Consider the following 18,567-nt stretch of genomic DNA (forward strand, 5'->3'; position numbering starts at 1 on the left):
AAAGTTTAGTGGTTAACAGAAATTTCAGATGTACCTATAAAAATCAGAATATATCTCTTTCAATCAGATAAGATTCTTGGACCAAAAGTGGAAAAAAACTGATGGATTCTGATGAAATGAAACACAACTCATTATTGTATGAAATAGGGGCTACCTAGGGGTTCAGTAGTAATCGAAACAGCCAAACTCGGGGCAGAAGAGAAACCAGCCGCTCTAGATGAAGGTCATTAATGAGTGAGGCAGTTCCATCTGCTTCTTGGCCTGGTGTTCCTCTATGATTCAAATTACATTGAAAAAGAGTTTGAATAGGCTAATAGAGGTTGTTCTTATACAGTGGTCTGTTGAGACAGCTTTATTGACAGTAGCTTCATTGTAGTTAGGGTATTTTTCAAGGTTATCCAAAGAGTTATCAAAGTTGAGAGAGATACCGAACTGCTCAAAGGAAGCACTTACAACATTGTTTATCCATAAATTGGAATAATCAAGGGTAGCCGGTTAAGGAGGACGATGCGATTGTAAAGGTCACTGTGCTTAAAAACAAAGCAATATATTCAGGCAGCATTATTGTTTTATAACTAAAGTGCCTTTTTTGTTTCCAATTTTATGAAACATAATTTTTAAAAATTTTTATTTGATTTGTGCATGGTAATCTGAGCTAATACTTGATTTGCTTTTAGCTCCCTCGTGACTTTTGACTTTTTGTTTCAACTTTAGTTTGTGAATCTTGCACTGAACCTATTCCAGTATGTATGGATGGGGAATTTCTCACGGTGGATCTTAATACCACACATTTCTGCTGTCCTCATTATTACTGTGGTAAGTGTAGTTTAACTAATTTAAAGTGTTTAGATGTGTCAGAAACGATCAAAATATTTAGATGTTCAAGAAGCTTAATGCATAGTTGTATCAGACCTCCTCCAGGGCTCTTTATTTGATGAGATGTCCTAGCATTACTGTTATTGCTGGGCCACTTTAAGAGTCATGAGTAATTTTTAATCCTCATCAACATGTGGCAATTTCATAGTGAGAGAGCCACCCTTGGGGAGCTGAGAGTCCATCTGGAGCATCAGGAATGGCAGCAAACTAAATGATGGTCATGAGATACAGCAAGGAAATGCAGTTTATTTTTACCTGTGTGATTTCTCATTCTAGTCTGCGAGCCAAATCTGTGCCCTGTACCACTGCTCAACTGTGCAGAAGATACGTATCTTGTGAAGGAAAATGTATCCGGTCAATGTTGTCCAACATGGCGATGTGGTAACTCATTTCATATTTGAAGGTTTTATTGCAATAAATTGATGTATTTTGACCAATGTAAATATGTTAATTTTTGCCTTTTAGAGTGTAACTGTGGAAACCTTGTTGTACCAACTTGTGAAGTGGTAAGAACACATATTTTGCTGAACTTTTCTTATTATTTCAATTGGTTTATTCTTCCTTTATCTTTTCCATTTCTGAATTCCTCAGAGTGAATGGAATTATCCTCATTAAACTGTACTGAAATACATTAAAATAATTTGGATCTGATATTGCAGAATAATTAACTTTTTATATTTTACTCTAGAGAGAAAAGTATAATACATTGTTTTTCTAATCAGTGACTATATCTATTAATCTTATATCTACTGAAGATCACAGGTCTTGATACTGGGACTGAACTCAGGACCTTGCGATTGCTAGGCAGGCACTTGTGCCCCTGAGCTACATCCCCAGCCCTGGTCATAGGTCTTAAAATGAAACATAACATTGAAAAATATTCTTTCAATGTTCCAAGGTATGGTCATGATTCTTTAGGAAAGTGTACTAGTAATACATATTTTGTAGGGAAGGACAGATATCCATATATAACTGCTTGTATCTTCCTAAGTATTATTTATGAACAAGTAAACCTTATAGAAATTTCAAAGATTTAATTTTTAAAATAATAATTATGACTATTGTGTTACTTATTTAGTAATATATCCAATGGCTACACGTCTTTATTTTCTTTAAATATTTACCTTCATAATATATCTATAAGGAAAGGTAATATTGGAGAAGACAAGTTTTCTTTCACAGAGATTTTCATTTTTCTTTTCCTTCTCAAGTAATGTATATTCTCAGAGAGCTTATTTAGACTCTCCAGACCAAAAGTATATTCTGGAGAATAAATGAGGCACTTTTTAATGTAACAGAATTTCTCTTGGCATGCCACAGTTTATTTTAAAAAGCATGCATTCAGATATAGTTTGAATGAAAAGTGTTATCATCTGTGATTTATACAGATGTTAAAGCTTATAGCTAACTTCAGTAGAAATTCTTTCATTTGCTCCTGTGTGTCCTATCAGCACAACCACATAAGAGTGGAATTGTGATGTCATATATTTCTCAGATCCTTATAGTTTACACAGCATGCTTAAAATATTTTCAACATCTCACAAAGTAAATATTTTAGCTCATTTCATAAGTAGGGAAGTTGAAATCCAAGATAGTAAATGACTGAGCTTTTCAGGACTCAAAGCGAAGATTGCTTTTCTGTGTAAGGGTGTATGTTCCTACTTTTTATTTTGTAGCTTTTAAATTTTTCCATAACTCTTTCATTTTCCTTACAAAATACAAGCAAGACACAATGTGAAGCAAGAACAAAAGCAAATATGAGCCTGCCTTGTTTCTGTTTTTAGTCTTACCTTTCTCCAGCTGTGCCTAGATGTTTGTTTCAGTGGCTATGAGGTGATATTCAGTTTATTCTCATAGACAATAAATGTATCTCAACCTAATGAATGTATTTTTAAAAAATAACTTCAGTGAAATATAACTCACATACCATGCAATTCAGCCTTTTATGATGGTACAGGGCACTGAACCAGGGCCTCTGCACTGAGTTACATCTCTAAGCGTTTTATAGTTTTTCATTTTGAGACAGGGTCTCACCAAGTCTACTAAGTTCCTCAGGCTGGGCTTGAACTTGCCAACCTCTTGCCTCGGCCCCTCAGAGTTCTGGAATTACAAGCTTGTACCACATGCTCCGCCCATCTGACCTTTAAAATATACAATTCAGTGGTTGTTAGCATGTGCAAAGAATTGTGTTACCATAACACAATCAACTTAGAATGACTTAATCGCTCCAAAAACAAGCCCTGTTTCTGTTAGAAACACTCATGTCCGTGAACACTCCCCAGACATTAGAAACTAGCACTTTAGTTTGCTTTTTTGCATAGATTTATAGATGCTGAATACTTCATAAAGTCCGAATCATAGTATGTAGTCTTGTGTATAGATTCTTTCTGCTAGCATAAGGTTTTCAAAGTTTATCTATGTTGTAACATGCATTATTACTTCATTACTTTTTATTGTTGAATAATACTTCACTGTATGAACATAGCTAGATAGTAATCCAAAAGAGACATAGATGGTCAATAACAGGAGGAAAAATACTTAACATCATTAGCCACCAGTTAAATGCAAACCTAAACTTCAATGAGAGATTACTTCATTTCCACTAACAAGTCCAATTGTAGCACACGTTGCGGAGGATGTGGAGAAAGTACACTACTCGCACAATGTTGGTAACAATGTAAAACAATGTAGCTGCTTTCCAAAACAGCTGGGTAGTTACTTAAAGGGTTGATGCAAGAGTTACCACATGGCCCAGGAATTCCCTTCCTAGGTATACACACAAGAAAGGAGACAGAGGTCCACACAGAAACTTGTGCTCAAATATAATAACTGCAAAAATTAGAAACAACCTAAGTTAATTTTACTAAGTTTAAAGGACAATGATGATTACATGGGAGTAAAAATGTCATATTTGATGTCATATGAAGTATTCTAATAAATACTCAAATCAATTCCTGTAGGTGGACTCAGGTATTTGTTAGAATAAAAACTTAACTAAATTATTGATAAACTCTCAAAACAAAGAAGCATAGAAGGAAAGAATAGATTTTAATTTATGGTTGAGAGGCAGTAGTGAGTATTGTGACTTTAGCTGTTTAAAAAACATATGGGTAAGCAATGGAAAAGAGTACTAACCACATCTTTGCTTATTTCATCTTTGGAGTAGCTTGTGCACGGGCAGAAGTGTTATTGTTATCATTTTAAAACTCGGTTAGAATATTTTATTTCCAACCCCACTGGAAGTGTCTATTGACTGAATCATAAAAATGTCAAATGAATTAATGTTTATACTACAATTTATAAAGCACTGTAAACAGTAAGATATTAGCTTACAGGGGAAAGTGCCTCTTATATAGTATGTTACTTGGATTTACTTCAACAGTTTTTGTCAAGAGTTAAATTCATGTTATCACTGATATGATATGAAAATCAAAGCCATCCAGGAAAAACTGATTTTTAACACACAATTCTTAAAAAATTAGGTCTGCTCCAGCACTTGCTCAGTGGAATCTATACCAAACTCATCAGGGCAAGGTGTGAGCATTGGTCATAACAATTTATGACCAGCTAAAGGTCATACTGTATATTTTGTGTGCCGAGCCCATTCTAAGCTCTTTATAAACATGGACCTATTTCTTTTTCTCAATAATCTTAAGTGGTAGACAATTACCTGTATTTTATAGTGAGGTGGAGATTGGATTAAGAAATTTACTCTACGTAACTAGTAAAGAGCAGAGTTAAAATATGGCACATTGTAATCCTGTTCTTGGGTCTCTGCTACTAACCACTGTGGTAGACCTTTCTCCCGTTCTTCACGGTATGATAGCCTGGGTTGGAAATAGACATCAAAGGCTGGGGCTGCCACTGTAGAGCAGATCAAGAACATTTCCACCCTACAAAGTTTCCAAGGGTGGCGAAGCATTCTTTTATTTCCAATTTCCCTAGAAGCTCAAAGTCTAACAATATCATTTTTAAATTAAGGCGGATGTTGAGGAACATTTACTCGTCTTTCATTTAATAGATAAGGAAATTAAATTTAAAGAGATTGTGTGATCCACAGTTTTTTATTGTGAATTTCTCCCCCTGGAGTTACTAACTGGTGAATGTCGGTTAAGCAAGACTATTCACTAAAATACTTGTTAAGGACCTTCTTAACATGTGGCTAGCTATATGGAAAGGAACATATGAGATATTATAATATGTATTTTTTACAATTACCATAATAAGCTATATAAAAATTATTTCTTTCTAATAGGGAGAATTTACTACAGTAGACAAAGACTTTCAGAGTGACTGTGGATGTGTACAATATCTTTGTGGTAACTATATTTTAAAACTTTTAAGTAATAAATGAATATATTGTTATCTGTTATTCACTATTAATTAATTCAGACTGGTTTTGAATGATATAAACATTAAGCCAACCATCAATATTTACATAAAACTATACTACTACTTTTCTTTTATAATACCTCATAAGGTTGTGAAAAATTTGATAATGGGACCAAAAAATGACATTTTTCAGAGGTTTAACAGAATTTTAAAACTGATGAAGGCATTCTTTTTAATGTCTCTATTTAATTTTTAAAATAGCTAATATGTGTATGTACAAGGGTTTATTTGTCTGTTTGTTATTATTGATGTTAACATTGTAAATCATAAATACAGTTGATTTATCCATAAAATAATGATCCTTCATATCAAGTATTAGTGGGTTAATAGAAAGTGAAACCTTTGTTTAATGGCTTAAAATTTTTGTGTTTTTCTGTGAGAGACGGTTCCAAGTTCAGTGTGGGAGAGTCATAAATCTTCTGATTCACCGCCATCTTAGCCTACTGTAGTATGCTACTGGTAACAATATAATAGTGCATTAAATCAGTTATCTCCATGAACTATGATTTTATATGGCTGTTTACAACACTAAAAACTTAAATTATTTCCCTAAAAATGATAATTAAAATGATGAAATGTGAAACATCCTGTCATGAAGAGACCTACTACAATTGAGTTAGATTTTGCTTCCATCCACTTCTTCCTTCAACTGGTCATGTTCTGTCCCGAAAAAGGATCAGCAAGTATTTTGCCTATTTTCCCGAGATTGCCTCTCTCTAGAACCTGTAATAAAATATAGTTTTTGGAGGAGGTTAGAACAATTGATTTAGAGGTAAATTTTATTACATGTTAAAGGATAAATGTACTACATTCATTATAAAGTAAACATTTGGGTTATTATCAGTGTGTAAATAAAGCTTTTATTTTATTTCAAAACTGGCACAACTCAATGAAAACATAGGCTTATGTATAAATTCCATTGACTGAGTGATATTAAACTCAATATTGAGTTTTCTTGTTGGCATTTTTCTTTTAGAAAAGGATGATGTGTGTGTATTTCAAGAAGTATCAGTGTTGAATCCTGGACAATCTATGATAAAGGATTTGGAAGGGGACTTTTGTTATACAATAGAGTGTCTGGAAGGAAAAGATAATCATACAGGCTTTCACACTTTGAATTTTACAGTGGTGAATTGTTCAAAAACTTGTGATGTTGTAAGTATTCTTTATAAATTCTTCTGATGAGAGTGACAGCATCTACATTTAGCAGCTGCTAATCTGGACTAGTAAATACCCCTGAGATGAAAATATAAACTTGAATAGTTCTTTCACAGTCTACTATTTTCTATTTGTTTATTGTATATTTCCACTTTCTTAGGATGAGCTTGAGCTTCAGGACTTTATTATTTATATCTCAACAGCTTGCCTGACGTTGTTACACCAACTTTATGAATCTTTATATGTAAAAATTAACATCTACTGTGAGTCTATTATGGCCATATAAAGTAATTATTATTTGAAACTCCTTAAATTCAATCTTAGAAATACTTACAGCTGTTTGGAGAGAATGCATAGTTATGTATGAAATGCCTTCAGAAGTAATCCATTAAAATATTGGTTTTGTTCTGTGGCCAATTCAATGTATTGTCATTATATGCAGCACCAGGTATATACTCCATCTCCAAGTGATTATGATTGTTGTGGTACCTGTAAAAATGTATCCTGTAAATTTCATATGGAAAATGGAACATCAGTTATATATGCGGTATGATTCTTTTGTTTCCTAAGATGCATTCCTTGGAGAAGACCTCTCTGTGGTGCTATCTAAAGATGATAATCTTGATTTAATCAACTTGGAAAAATCTGAGACAAACACAAATCTAAACACATCTACACATATAATAAACATATTCATAACAGAACAGTTATAACATACAACACACATTAAGGTATTTGATAATTTTTGTTGTAGAAAACACATTTATATGTTTTCCCAAACTAATTTTCAGTATAGATTTTAACTTTTTTCCCCAAATGTAAGAAATGGGTTGTGGAAAGTCCCTATTTTTAGTTATTACAATAGAAAAATCAAGACAGGTGTGGTGGTGCATACCTGTAATCCCAGCATAGGGAGTCTGAGGTGGGAGGATTGCTACAAGCTTCAGACCAGCCTCAGCCACACAATGAGTTCATGGGCAGCTTGAACTATACAGTGAGACCCTGTCTCAAAAAAACCAAAAAACTGAAGAACCCCTCAATAATTTATGGAACTGCCAATTTTTAATTCCAGATAAATTAGATTTTACTGTGTTTTGTGAATTTGAACAGTTTATCTTCTTTGATACTTGCATTTATAGATCATTTCCAGTTGAGGTAGCCAAATAATTATGTAATAATCTCTATGTGATAATTATTTAGGCTAATTTTATTTCTAAATAGAAATGCTGAAATCAGGAATGAAAAAAGTTATACATGAACATTTCTTAAAGGAATAAGACAGACTTTAAAATAACTATAAGGTGTACAGAATTAGAATCATACACCAATCAGCACTCTTATCAAAATATTTAGAAAATTTCCTGGTGGTAGGCATAATATTGAAAGATAACCAAATCTCAAGAAAGAGGGAAAAAGTGGTTTGATTTGTTTCAAATTAGTGTACAAATGTTAGAAAAAGGCCTTTGGCACAAGTCAAAATTAGATAATTAATTTCATAGTAGAAAAAAATACCAATTTTCTCCTTTCCACCATTGCTTTAATTCACATTTATATCTCAGCTCTATCATGGGACCAAATACATGTATTAAGCACACATAATGGGTATATATGCATTTTAATTTTTGATAAACTTGAGGACTTTTTCCCTCTGTAACATTTATGACACAAGAAGCTTTCTACATCTTGATTTGAATATGATTCAATAGGGTTCTAATTAGTCTACTTAAGAAGCAGCATATTTTATCCTATGAAGCAGTAACTTTTGCTTTTATTTGTAGGAGGGGAGCACCTGGCACTATAACTGCACCACATATGAGTGCGTTAAGACTGAGGAAGGGGCCATGATTCTGAACTATAGTATGGTCTGTCCCCCTTTCAATGAGACTGAATGCAAAATGGTTTGTATTTTGTCTTATCTAAGAAAATTCTGTATTGACTTTATTTAAAAATTATACTTTTAATACTTTATGGGGTCATATTTACATTGTGGCTCATTTAACTTGGTGAAAGTTTTATTTTCTTGCATGAATAAAAGCTCTGTAATGTTTCCTTAGTTTATTAAGTTTGTTATCTTGAGTTCTATGTGACACTCCACATTTGATTGTTTCTTTGTGGATGTCTTGTTATCTCTAGGATTTTATATATAGATGTAAAAATTCCTAAAAAATTCTTGGGTCAGCCACCATATACTACATTTGGAAATAGGTTAATAAGTGAAACAATTGAGCTTAGGATTTTTTATTATTTTGCTTAGACAAGTTTTTATTTTTACTTTTGTGTTTTTGAGATGGGGTTTCACTGTGCAGTTCAGGCTGGCCTTGAGCTCACTTTGTAGCCCAGGCTGGCCTCGAACTCAAAGCAATCCTCTTACCTCAGCCTCCTGTGTGCTGGGATTACAGGCATGTATCACCATACCCAGCTCAAAATTTTAATGTATGCTTCCTGAAGTGGCAATCACTTTAGTTTCTCTGAGCACAGGTCACTGGAGAACTGAGTACGATGTTAGTTTTGCTCTACTAATTCTCTAAACTGTTGAGTAGAGTCTATTGGAAGAATAGATTTTTAAAAGTGACACATTTTTTATTTTTAAAGGTTCTTTATAGTTTTACTTATTTGGCCAAAAATAATCCCTAAAGAGAAGTATAGAGAAATAGCATAGTGTCATGGATCCCCCTCACCCCAAGATATACCCTTTGAATAATGATAGCTAGCTAGCTATAACTTCATTAGTCATAGAATTTAACCTCTGCAAACAAACCTAGACAACATCTTTTTTATACTCATTTTATAGAATAAATTATTCCTTTATTTAAATTGCAATTAGCAAGTGATGAAAAAGAATTAATAATTATTGTCAGAATACCAACAGTTAATCAATAAAATTTTATTAATTTAGCCTGAGACAAGAGCCATCCTGTGATATTGAATTCTCTTCAATTATAAAATAATAAAGAAAAATTTATACTATTTCAACATTTAATTACATCCAGAAACTCAGTCTAATCAACTAATATAGATAATTCTGAGAAGTTGAAAAACCATGACTTCTATTAAAAATAGCTATTATTGTTTTTTCTTGATAAAAAACTTTACTTGGAGCTCTGACATGAATTTTTAGGTAACACAATCATTTGCACTTTTTCATGTTATTAATGTAGAAAGAATTCAGCCTTAAGCAAAATATCTGCTTTTATGAAAATTTTATTAGAAATGGTTAAAGTCCAACCTTTTTCTTATGAAGCCTTTGTGATATGGGGTAAAGATACTGGAAAAGTTAGGTTTATATTTCTATTGTGAAAGAAAATCATGGGGCACTACATTTCTTAACTTTATTTCCTTTCTCTTTTCCTAGAATGAAGGGATTGTAAAGCTTTATAATGAAGGCTGCTGCAAGATCTGTAAGTGAGGATACATTACATAAAATAGCTTCATAGACTGGATGTGATTGCTCATGGCGATTGTGATTTTCTTTTAAGATCCCATTTTCATGATGCAAAGGAAAATATATTTTATAAAGCACATTATTTAAATGTTTTGTGTCATACCATTGATAATTTTGAGACTTACTTTTTATCTTCTGTAGTGTACATGAAATACTTTTAATTTAGATAAATTTTAATTTCATTATTAGAAATTTACCATGGCATTTCTCAGTAGATATTGGAGGGGATTTTAATAAATTTTCTATTTGCAAGTGCACTAATGTCAAATTTTCTTGGGACATGCTGAACTACTCAAATTTGAGGAGGTTATGGTGACAATGACAATGAAACTCCAGTAAGGACATATAGAGTACAGTGCTTTCCAGACTATTTTGACTAAGTCTGTGGTTCTGTGCTTCTGGAAAATATTTTTTAATGAATTATGTTCACATCTTAAATGTAAAAGTTCTCATGGTTATTATGATAACTAAAGCTATGTGAATATATTTTATATTTTTGAATTATGTTTTATTTTATAGCGACTCAAATAACGATTGAAATAGAATAGAGATATTGATATTATCATTTTCTTCTTTAAAAAGTGCTTGAATTTATGCCAATATAAAAATAACACGTTTTGGAAAATTGGCTTAGACAGTAATTTAAATATTATAGAGATGCTTTTAGGCAAAAGGGCACAACACAGTTCAGATTAATAATGCATAACATAGGCCTGGGATTTTAGGTTAAAAGTTGTCATATTCTCAAATGAGATTTTTGATCTTCCTGAAGGACTAACTCTGTCTTTAATATGTGAGAGTAGTTTTTTCAATTTAGAGCTGTAAATTCCTACTGAGTAGAACATTAAAATATATTAAAATAGTGATACTCTATAATTATGATATCTTTATACCCTTGGACATAATAACAGCTTCTAAATCAGGACCTCTCCTAAGGTTGCTATACAATATTTATTCTTTATAGACATCCAATTAATTTGGTCCTGAAAATACCCTGGTGTTCAATGAAAAGTCAAGTAATTGGTCTAAGTCAAACCATTTGTGGCTGGTGATTCTGGGCTATCATGACCAAATTTCATTTAAATGATGTGTGAAAAGCCAACTCCAACACATATATTGATTGAACTCCAACACATATTGATATCTAATAGATCATTGTATTAATTTCCAGGGCAGCTTAGACAAAGTACTATAAAGTGAGTGGCTTAAAGGAATTTATTGTCTCAGATCTGGAGGCTGCGAATCCAAAACAAAGACGTTGAGAGCTGGTTTCCAGTGAGGGCTGTAGATGGCTGTTTGTATGTTTGCAAGGGGTTTTCCTGGTTTGTGTGTCTGCCTTTAAGTGTCTCTCTTCCATAAGGACACTAATCACGGTGAAGCAGAGACCACCTAAAGGTCTGATTTTTCACTTGATTACCTCTGTAAAGACCTTGTCTCCAAGTAAAGTCACATTCTTATGTTCTAAAATATTTTTGGAAGATAAATTCAACTGATAAGAGTTATATTGCTTTCATTTTGTGGATATGTATGCTTGTGCACTTATTCATTTTAATTACTAGTGATCTTAGACATATACTAGTTAAAATTTTTATGTTCATTAGAAATTAGCAAATTTTCATTCATATTCCCTACAAATGTAAATTAATGTGTATCAAGCAATCATTGTAACACAAACTCAGAGTGGAATTTAGCTCTAGAACCTAAAGAAGTTTGTAATTTTTTATAATTTTGCTTCTAGTTCTTCCTGCTTCCTCTGAGTCTAGTGTGAGATGTAGGCACGGAATCAGGTTGCAGTGTTAAAAGTGTGGTTTTTATAACCCCGTGTTAGCTATTAGAAAAGTGAGTGTGTTTAGGTTATGTGAGGGCAGACAGGGGAGGATCTGTGTAACTAACCTAATAAGCCATCATTTATTCAGGCCACATATTGACACTGTTGAGACTTGCAGACGACAGGCACCACAAGCAATCCTCATAGCAGTTCTAGGAGAGAGGCAGAGCTTCCTCCACAGATGAGGAACAGGAGGATTCTGAGAAACTGATCTCATTAGTCAGTAATGGATTTAGGCTTGTCAGTTTCCTGACCCCAGGGTCTTGAAACTCTTCCAAATTTTGGAAGCTGCAGAACAATCACAATCCATCTGACAAGCAAAGACGTGAAGTAATTTCTGCTTTGATGTTAGGGAATCATTTTCTGTGGTCTGGGTCACCAAGCTGTGTTGGAGAGATTGTAGAGGTTGGATACTATCACAGGTGCTATAGAAAATGTGTGGCAATAAAGACTCTGAGAGATGAATAGGAAATGACTCTTGGTAACAGGAAATTCCCCCAAGAATGGATGAATGCTGTCTCAATTTCATTCAGTGAATGAACTGACTTATCAAGCAGGGTTTGTTTGATGCCTACATATGCCAGATACCCCTGTAGGTACTGAGACTGTAATACTGAATGAAATAATATATAACACACAGTGCATATTATCAAGAAAAGGGGAAGAATGACATAAATACACACTGATGTGTAAGGTAGTGATGAGAAGTTTAAAGGAAAATAGCATTGAATAAGAGACTTGGAATGACGTTAGCTGGGTTGCTAATTTAAGCAGGGGCTCAGAAACTGCCTCTGTGATGAGGAGTTAGTTGAATGGAGTCTCAGTGTCCTGAGGAAGCCATACAAGAAGTGAGGAGGGTTCAAAGTAGAGGAAATCGCCAGTGTGGCTGTAGCACAGGAAACGAGGGAAGGAAAATGATAGAAAAGAGAGGGTGAGGCATCTTATAGGTCATGGTAGATGTACTTTCTTTCTTGACTGTTTTTTCTTCTTGGATTTGCATAGCAATAGATGGGCTCGTGAGGTAATTAACTTTTGGATGAAAGCTGCATAAGGCACAAAACAGCCTGTGCTCCACAGATCGCCATGAGTCATGGGCTGTGCTAAAGTACAGCAGTCAGAGAAAAGAGGACAAAGCAGAGTGGGAAACTGAGGAGGAGCAAAGCGAATTAAGGAAGTCAAAGTGATGGACTGGATCAAATGATTCTGAGAAGTCAAGTAGGATGAACACAGACATGTGACCTTGAATTTAGCCATTGGAGGTCATATTTCAAGCAATTTTGGCTACCCATTTCTTTTTCAACCAGAGTAACAACCTGTGTCAACTTCACATGTTGGGATTTCATTTAAAAATTTATTTTATATCAGCCCCTCCAAATTCAAAGACCCAATCCAAAAATGGGCAGCGGAGATGAATACACACTTCTCAGACAAGGAGATACAAATGGCAAATAAATATATGAGAAAATGTTCAACATCATTAGGCATTCGAGAAATGCAAATTAAAACAACACTGAGATTCCACCTTACCCCAGTAAGAATGGCTAGCATTAAGAAATCAACCAATAACAAATGCTGGCGAGGCTGTGGAGAAATAGGAACCCTTCTCCACTGCTTGTGGGATTGCAGACTGGTGAAACCACTGTGGAAATCAGTTTGGAGATTCCTCAGGAAACTAGGTCTAGAGGTCCCATTCAACCCAGCTATCCCCCTGCTGGGTATTTTCCCAGAAGCTCTAAAAACATCATATCACGGTGATATATGTGCACCTATGTTCATAGCAGCACAATTTGTAATTGCTAAATTGTGGAAGCAACCGAAATGTCCATCCACAGAGGACTGGATAAGAAAATTGTGGTACTTTTATATAATGGAATATTACTCAGCTGTAAAGAAAGATAAACTCGAGGCTTTTATAGGCAAATGGTCATAACTAGAGACCATACTCATAAGTGAAAAAAATCAAACATACATGTGCAAGCACCGCATTGTTTCACTAGTGTAAAACTTGAAAGAGTTAATTTAAACTCGGAGGTGTGATAGACACTGTGAAATGATAGGAAACCGCTCAAGAGTAAAGGGCAACTGGGATGTGGGAAAAGAGAAGGGAAAAAAGGAGAAATTTTGTATGTATGTATATATAGGATAGTTAACATGGTTGTTCTTCTGTCTTCTATTTCTATGCTGAAAGAAACTGTCAATGAGTCTTTGGTTGATCAGTATTGCATGTCTATATCTGTTTTCATGAGAAGCCACTTTGAAGATATCAATATGTAATACAACAACCATTGTTAATTCCCTACCACTTTGTTTGTAACTCCATATTGTCAGTACTGTTCTTTTGCTATGTTGTAAAATGCTGTCTGTCTGTTAATGTTTTTCCTCCTTTTATTTTTAAAATAAAAAAATAAAAATTTATTTTAAATAAGTATTACATGACTGCACTAATTTGAAGATTGGAAATATAATTCTAACTTTTTGCACACAAGGAACTCAGCAGAATGATTCAATGACTTTCCTAATGCGAGGAAGCCAGCTGGTCACTGAGCGAGGTCAGGACCTGGTCTTTTGCATCCTGACTCAGCAAATACATCCACTATCATGAAATGTAGAGTACATTTTCTTAGATGTGTTATCAAGTGATAATCTACGAGGCACAGGTGGATTTTACTGTAGTAGGAAAGATTACAAAGGGTTTTCATTGGGCATTGCAGGGACATAAAATCAAGTATAATTATCCATATGTTTCAGTACGTTTGATAAAAACTGCAATTGCATTTTTTTATTATGCTATATTAATACATAGTGCAATCACATGACTTTAAACTTTTAATTTATTTTTTATTAGTATATGTTTGCAATACCTAATAACTACAGCACTTTGGGGAACTGGTGCATCTACATATCACACCTTGATAGTTTGGATTCCTCCTTTTCCTCTCTCCTCTCCCTTCTTACCTGGATCATCTTCTCATCTCCAGAGTCTACTTCCATGTTTCATATATTTTTTTACTGTATTTTGTTCTTTAAATTATTTATATTTGGAGTTTCTCATAGTGGAGAAACTATGTGATATTTTATCTCCTGTGTCTTATTTATGTTACTTCATGTTATGGTCTCAAGATCTGTCTATATTCCTACAAATAACTCACCTTCATCATTCTTTATGGCAGAGTTGTACTCCATTTGCAACTATACATTCTTATTTTATATATTTTATATGCTATATATTTTTATTTTATGTATTATTATATATTTTCTTATACATACCATGTTTTATTCAAAATATTTTACATGCACATGTAAACCACACACAGATTGATGTAAGCATTATTAAATGAATGGGATATTTTTGACTTATGATAATTATTTTAAGACAATAAGAAATAGTCCAAATGAATAAGTATAAAGCTAGGAAGTGTAAGAATCTATTTAGAAGACAAAATGAATATTATTCATAAAATATATAGGAATAGAGTAATAAATATATTTTAATACTGGATTACATTGTACACAGCAACTTTTAAATTTATCTATATATATATTCATATATATAATTAAGGAACAATTTTAGATGGGTCTTTTGTTGAGTAAATAAATTCTATATTTCATCAGGCAAAAGGGAAGAAAGAATATGCCAGAAAGTGATCATTAAATCCATCATAAGGAGACAGGATTGTGTAAGCCAAAGCTCTGTAAGTAGAAAAAATATCATTTGTTACATGAAGAATATTTGTTTTTTCAGAAGTGTGTCCCACCAACACATACATACATGCCAACATATAATATTTAATTTTGAGCATACTCCTACATTATAATATTAAAATACTCTGTTTGTGAAGAAATATGAATTATTCTTAGCATAAGTAATCATAGTAATGATTAATGATAATCATAATCCAGAGAGATGGAAATTAAATCTAAATATATTTGACTATCTAGTTTCTTAAATGTGCAATTTCACTCAATGCAAGCAGTGCTAATTATGGCTTTGCCCCTTTAATCTGAGTTCTCTAATTGTGCAATCTACTTAAGCCAGGATATAATACAGAGGGCTACAGAATTATGAGATTATGGTTAATATATTCAATGTATTTTTTTAGTTATGTTTGTGTATTTCATATTTTGAGTTATACCAGCACTGCTATGTTGGACATCGCCCCAGTACATTCCTTTGGCTTATGTGAGTTAAAATGCAATGTAGTAATTTCCACAGTTTTTTATATGCAGAAAATTGAGGATTAAAGTGATAATTAAGAAAGTCTTGCTTTCATCTGATTTGCTAGTAGAATCAAATAATATCAAATAGTATTCATGTTTTAAGATTTTATGACATTTTTTTCTTTTATTTCTCCTGACAGATAAATGTTGCCTCTTGTGATGGAAAATGCCCTTCAGCTACCATATATAACATCAATGTTGAAAGTCACCTGAGATTCTGCAAGTGCTGTCGTGAAAATGGAGTACGTAACTTGACCATCCCTCTGTTCTGCTCAGGAAATGGCACTGAAATTATGTACACTATGGAGGAACCTATAGACTGCACGTGCCAGTGGAACTAACTTGTCAAACTCCAGGATCTTTGGCCAGTATCATAATGTGAAATACAGTTAACCTTTGTTCTTATTATTTAGGCCCTTAACCAATGTGGACTGTTGAATAATGTGCTTTTAGCAACTGGAATATGACACTTTAACAGCTGGCATAAAATATATACACTTTAGTGGCAAAATTGGATGTATTGCTTTGTTTTAGAGAAGCAAATTATTTCACATTATTCAGCGGCAATATTGTTATAATTGCAACATGGGATAAATCTGGATTTTTTTTTTATCAAGTAAAAGACTATTTTTCAAAATTCCTTAAATTTTTCTCACTACTTATTTTTTGATTTTCAGTCTGCCATAGCTGTCCAAATTAAGATACCCTTTAATACCTACTCTTTAGTTGATAAATGTGATGAGTTAAAATTTGGCATCTATTTAGCCATTAAGTTTTGTAGCTAGATACAGATCATAAAATTATAAAGTTTTAGGTTACTTAAAACATGAATGAATGGGATATTACTGGAAATTATCCTTGTTTGGTGGGTTTAGTAAATAACTAGAGAAGCTGTCTGATTTGTACAAGTTCACCCATTGTAACAGTATAGTGAAACTACGTTAACTAACTTAAATTCCAGATCTCTTTTATTCTAGTCTTATGTTTGATTTTGAGCAGTAAAGTGTCTACTATAGAATCTTTTATTTTTAGTTTGCATTGGATAGAATTAAAGATTTGAAATTCAAGATGTTTTAAAAATGCCAGACACGTAAATAGTTTTCTCAATAAGTAGCAGGAAAATACAGCATTGGTTGATAAATATAGGAGGCAGATCTTGAATATTTATTTTTATGCCATTAAAACTATTAAATATGTTATTACTATTTAACATTTATGTAGCTGCTTGCTGTCTTGTTGACATCTGATTTTGAAGATGTATTAACATACTTATTGAAGCTGAGAGCTACTTTGATGTTAATGCTGCTTGTCAATGAGTGAAAAAAAATTATCTGAATGTATTAATAATTTTACAATGGGATGCTGTAGTTTTTAAATACAGCAGATCACTGATATTTGCAAGTAATATATCCTGAGATCTTTGCAAATTCCCAAATTGTTTTCCACTTTGAGTAAATAATTGTTAAAATTTTCTTCCACCGTAGAGACAGCATGCTATATTTACTGCAATTGTAAACATCAAAAAGTTCAATATCAGTAATACAAATGACACTGAAAAAGAAATGCCTGAGTCCTAATGAGCTAGGTGACTCGATTTCCCATACTAATGTTTCCACTTCAAAATCGTACTTTCCAGAAAGATTGCAACCTACTAATATTTTGGACCTCCAAGGTTACTTAAAAATGGGTGAAGGGATTATTGCATCTTCAAAGTCCCAGTATCTACTGTATATAAAAATGATTTATCTCATTTGTGTTTAATGTGTATTTCCTTTAGAAGTAAATACATTAATATCTTTTATTCTTAACACATAGATTGAATTAAATATTTTTGTTCAAAATATTACCATTTTGCTTAAGAGAAATTATGTACCTCAAATATACTATATAATGTATATGGTCATCTGTTTTTATTTCTACTTTGTGAAATATTTGTTGTTAAATTAAAATATTAAATGATCTTTACTTCTTTTTGTAGAGAAAAGGGAAACATTTCCCTGGAACTTCGTAAGTGCCTAGCAAATATAACAAATGTGTATTGAAGTCCTGCCACGTACCTGGCACTATTCTAAACCCAGGAGACACAGGCAAATCAAAACAGACGTGGTGCTTGTCCTCATGCAGCTTGTATTCTAGGAAGAAAGCAGACTGTAATTAGTCATGCATATGAGAAATTTTAGATGGCCGTCCCATCATGTCCTATGACACTTAAGAGTGAAACTGAGAAAGGAGGTGGTAGGGTACAAAAAGATTTATTTAAAACATTTAAGGGCAAGAAAGTAAAAGATACAAAGGCAGGGAAGTAAAGTTCCCACTAGCCAGAAGGGATTCTGAGAAGGATAACCATGAGGGCTCCTTGTGTAGAGGTTTTCAAGGGATTTAGACACAAGCTCAGTCCATTGTGTAAACGGTATGATCTCTAACCTATAGGAGACTACATATTTTTAAAAGTCCAGTCTATGCAGGACTGCAGGGTCCATGCAGGACTCATGCACCCTTGAGCCAATGGCTTGGCTGATCATGCTCTAGGGAGGTCTTAGGCAAGTGAAGGACACCTGGTAGATCCTTTTCTAAGATCTCTGGAAGGTTGTAACTAAGTAGACTCCATTTTGGGCTTCCAGACTCCATTTGGGGATCACTGTCCTTCGTGCCT

General features: G+C 33.3%; 1 protein-coding gene across 1 annotated transcript in view; it reads left to right on the forward strand.

The window, feature by feature from the left end:
• The window catches only part of Otogl (otogelin-like), a 128,656-nt gene extending 110,871 nt beyond the window's left edge, over positions 1-17,785 (forward strand). Inside the window, exons 49-58 of the mRNA XM_005374364.1 lie at positions 715-816; positions 1,153-1,257; positions 1,342-1,382; positions 5,132-5,195; positions 6,245-6,423; positions 6,869-6,973; positions 8,205-8,324; positions 9,779-9,824; positions 15,309-15,388; positions 16,055-17,785. Coding sequence (XP_005374421.1) covers positions 715-816; positions 1,153-1,257; positions 1,342-1,382; positions 5,132-5,195; positions 6,245-6,423; positions 6,869-6,973; positions 8,205-8,324; positions 9,779-9,824; positions 15,309-15,388; positions 16,055-16,255 — 1,043 coding nt within the window. The 3' untranslated portion in view covers positions 16,256-17,785. The remainder of the gene's footprint in view (positions 1-714; positions 817-1,152; positions 1,258-1,341; positions 1,383-5,131; positions 5,196-6,244; positions 6,424-6,868; positions 6,974-8,204; positions 8,325-9,778; positions 9,825-15,308; positions 15,389-16,054) is intronic.
• The last annotated feature ends 782 nt before the right edge of the window (positions 17,786-18,567 follow it).

The sequence above is a fragment of the Chinchilla lanigera genome, unplaced genomic scaffold (assembly GCF_000276665.1).
Source record: "Chinchilla lanigera isolate Chin_1 unplaced genomic scaffold, ChiLan1.0 scaffold00004, whole genome shotgun sequence".
Taxonomy (NCBI): Eukaryota; Metazoa; Chordata; class Mammalia; order Rodentia; family Chinchillidae; genus Chinchilla; species Chinchilla lanigera.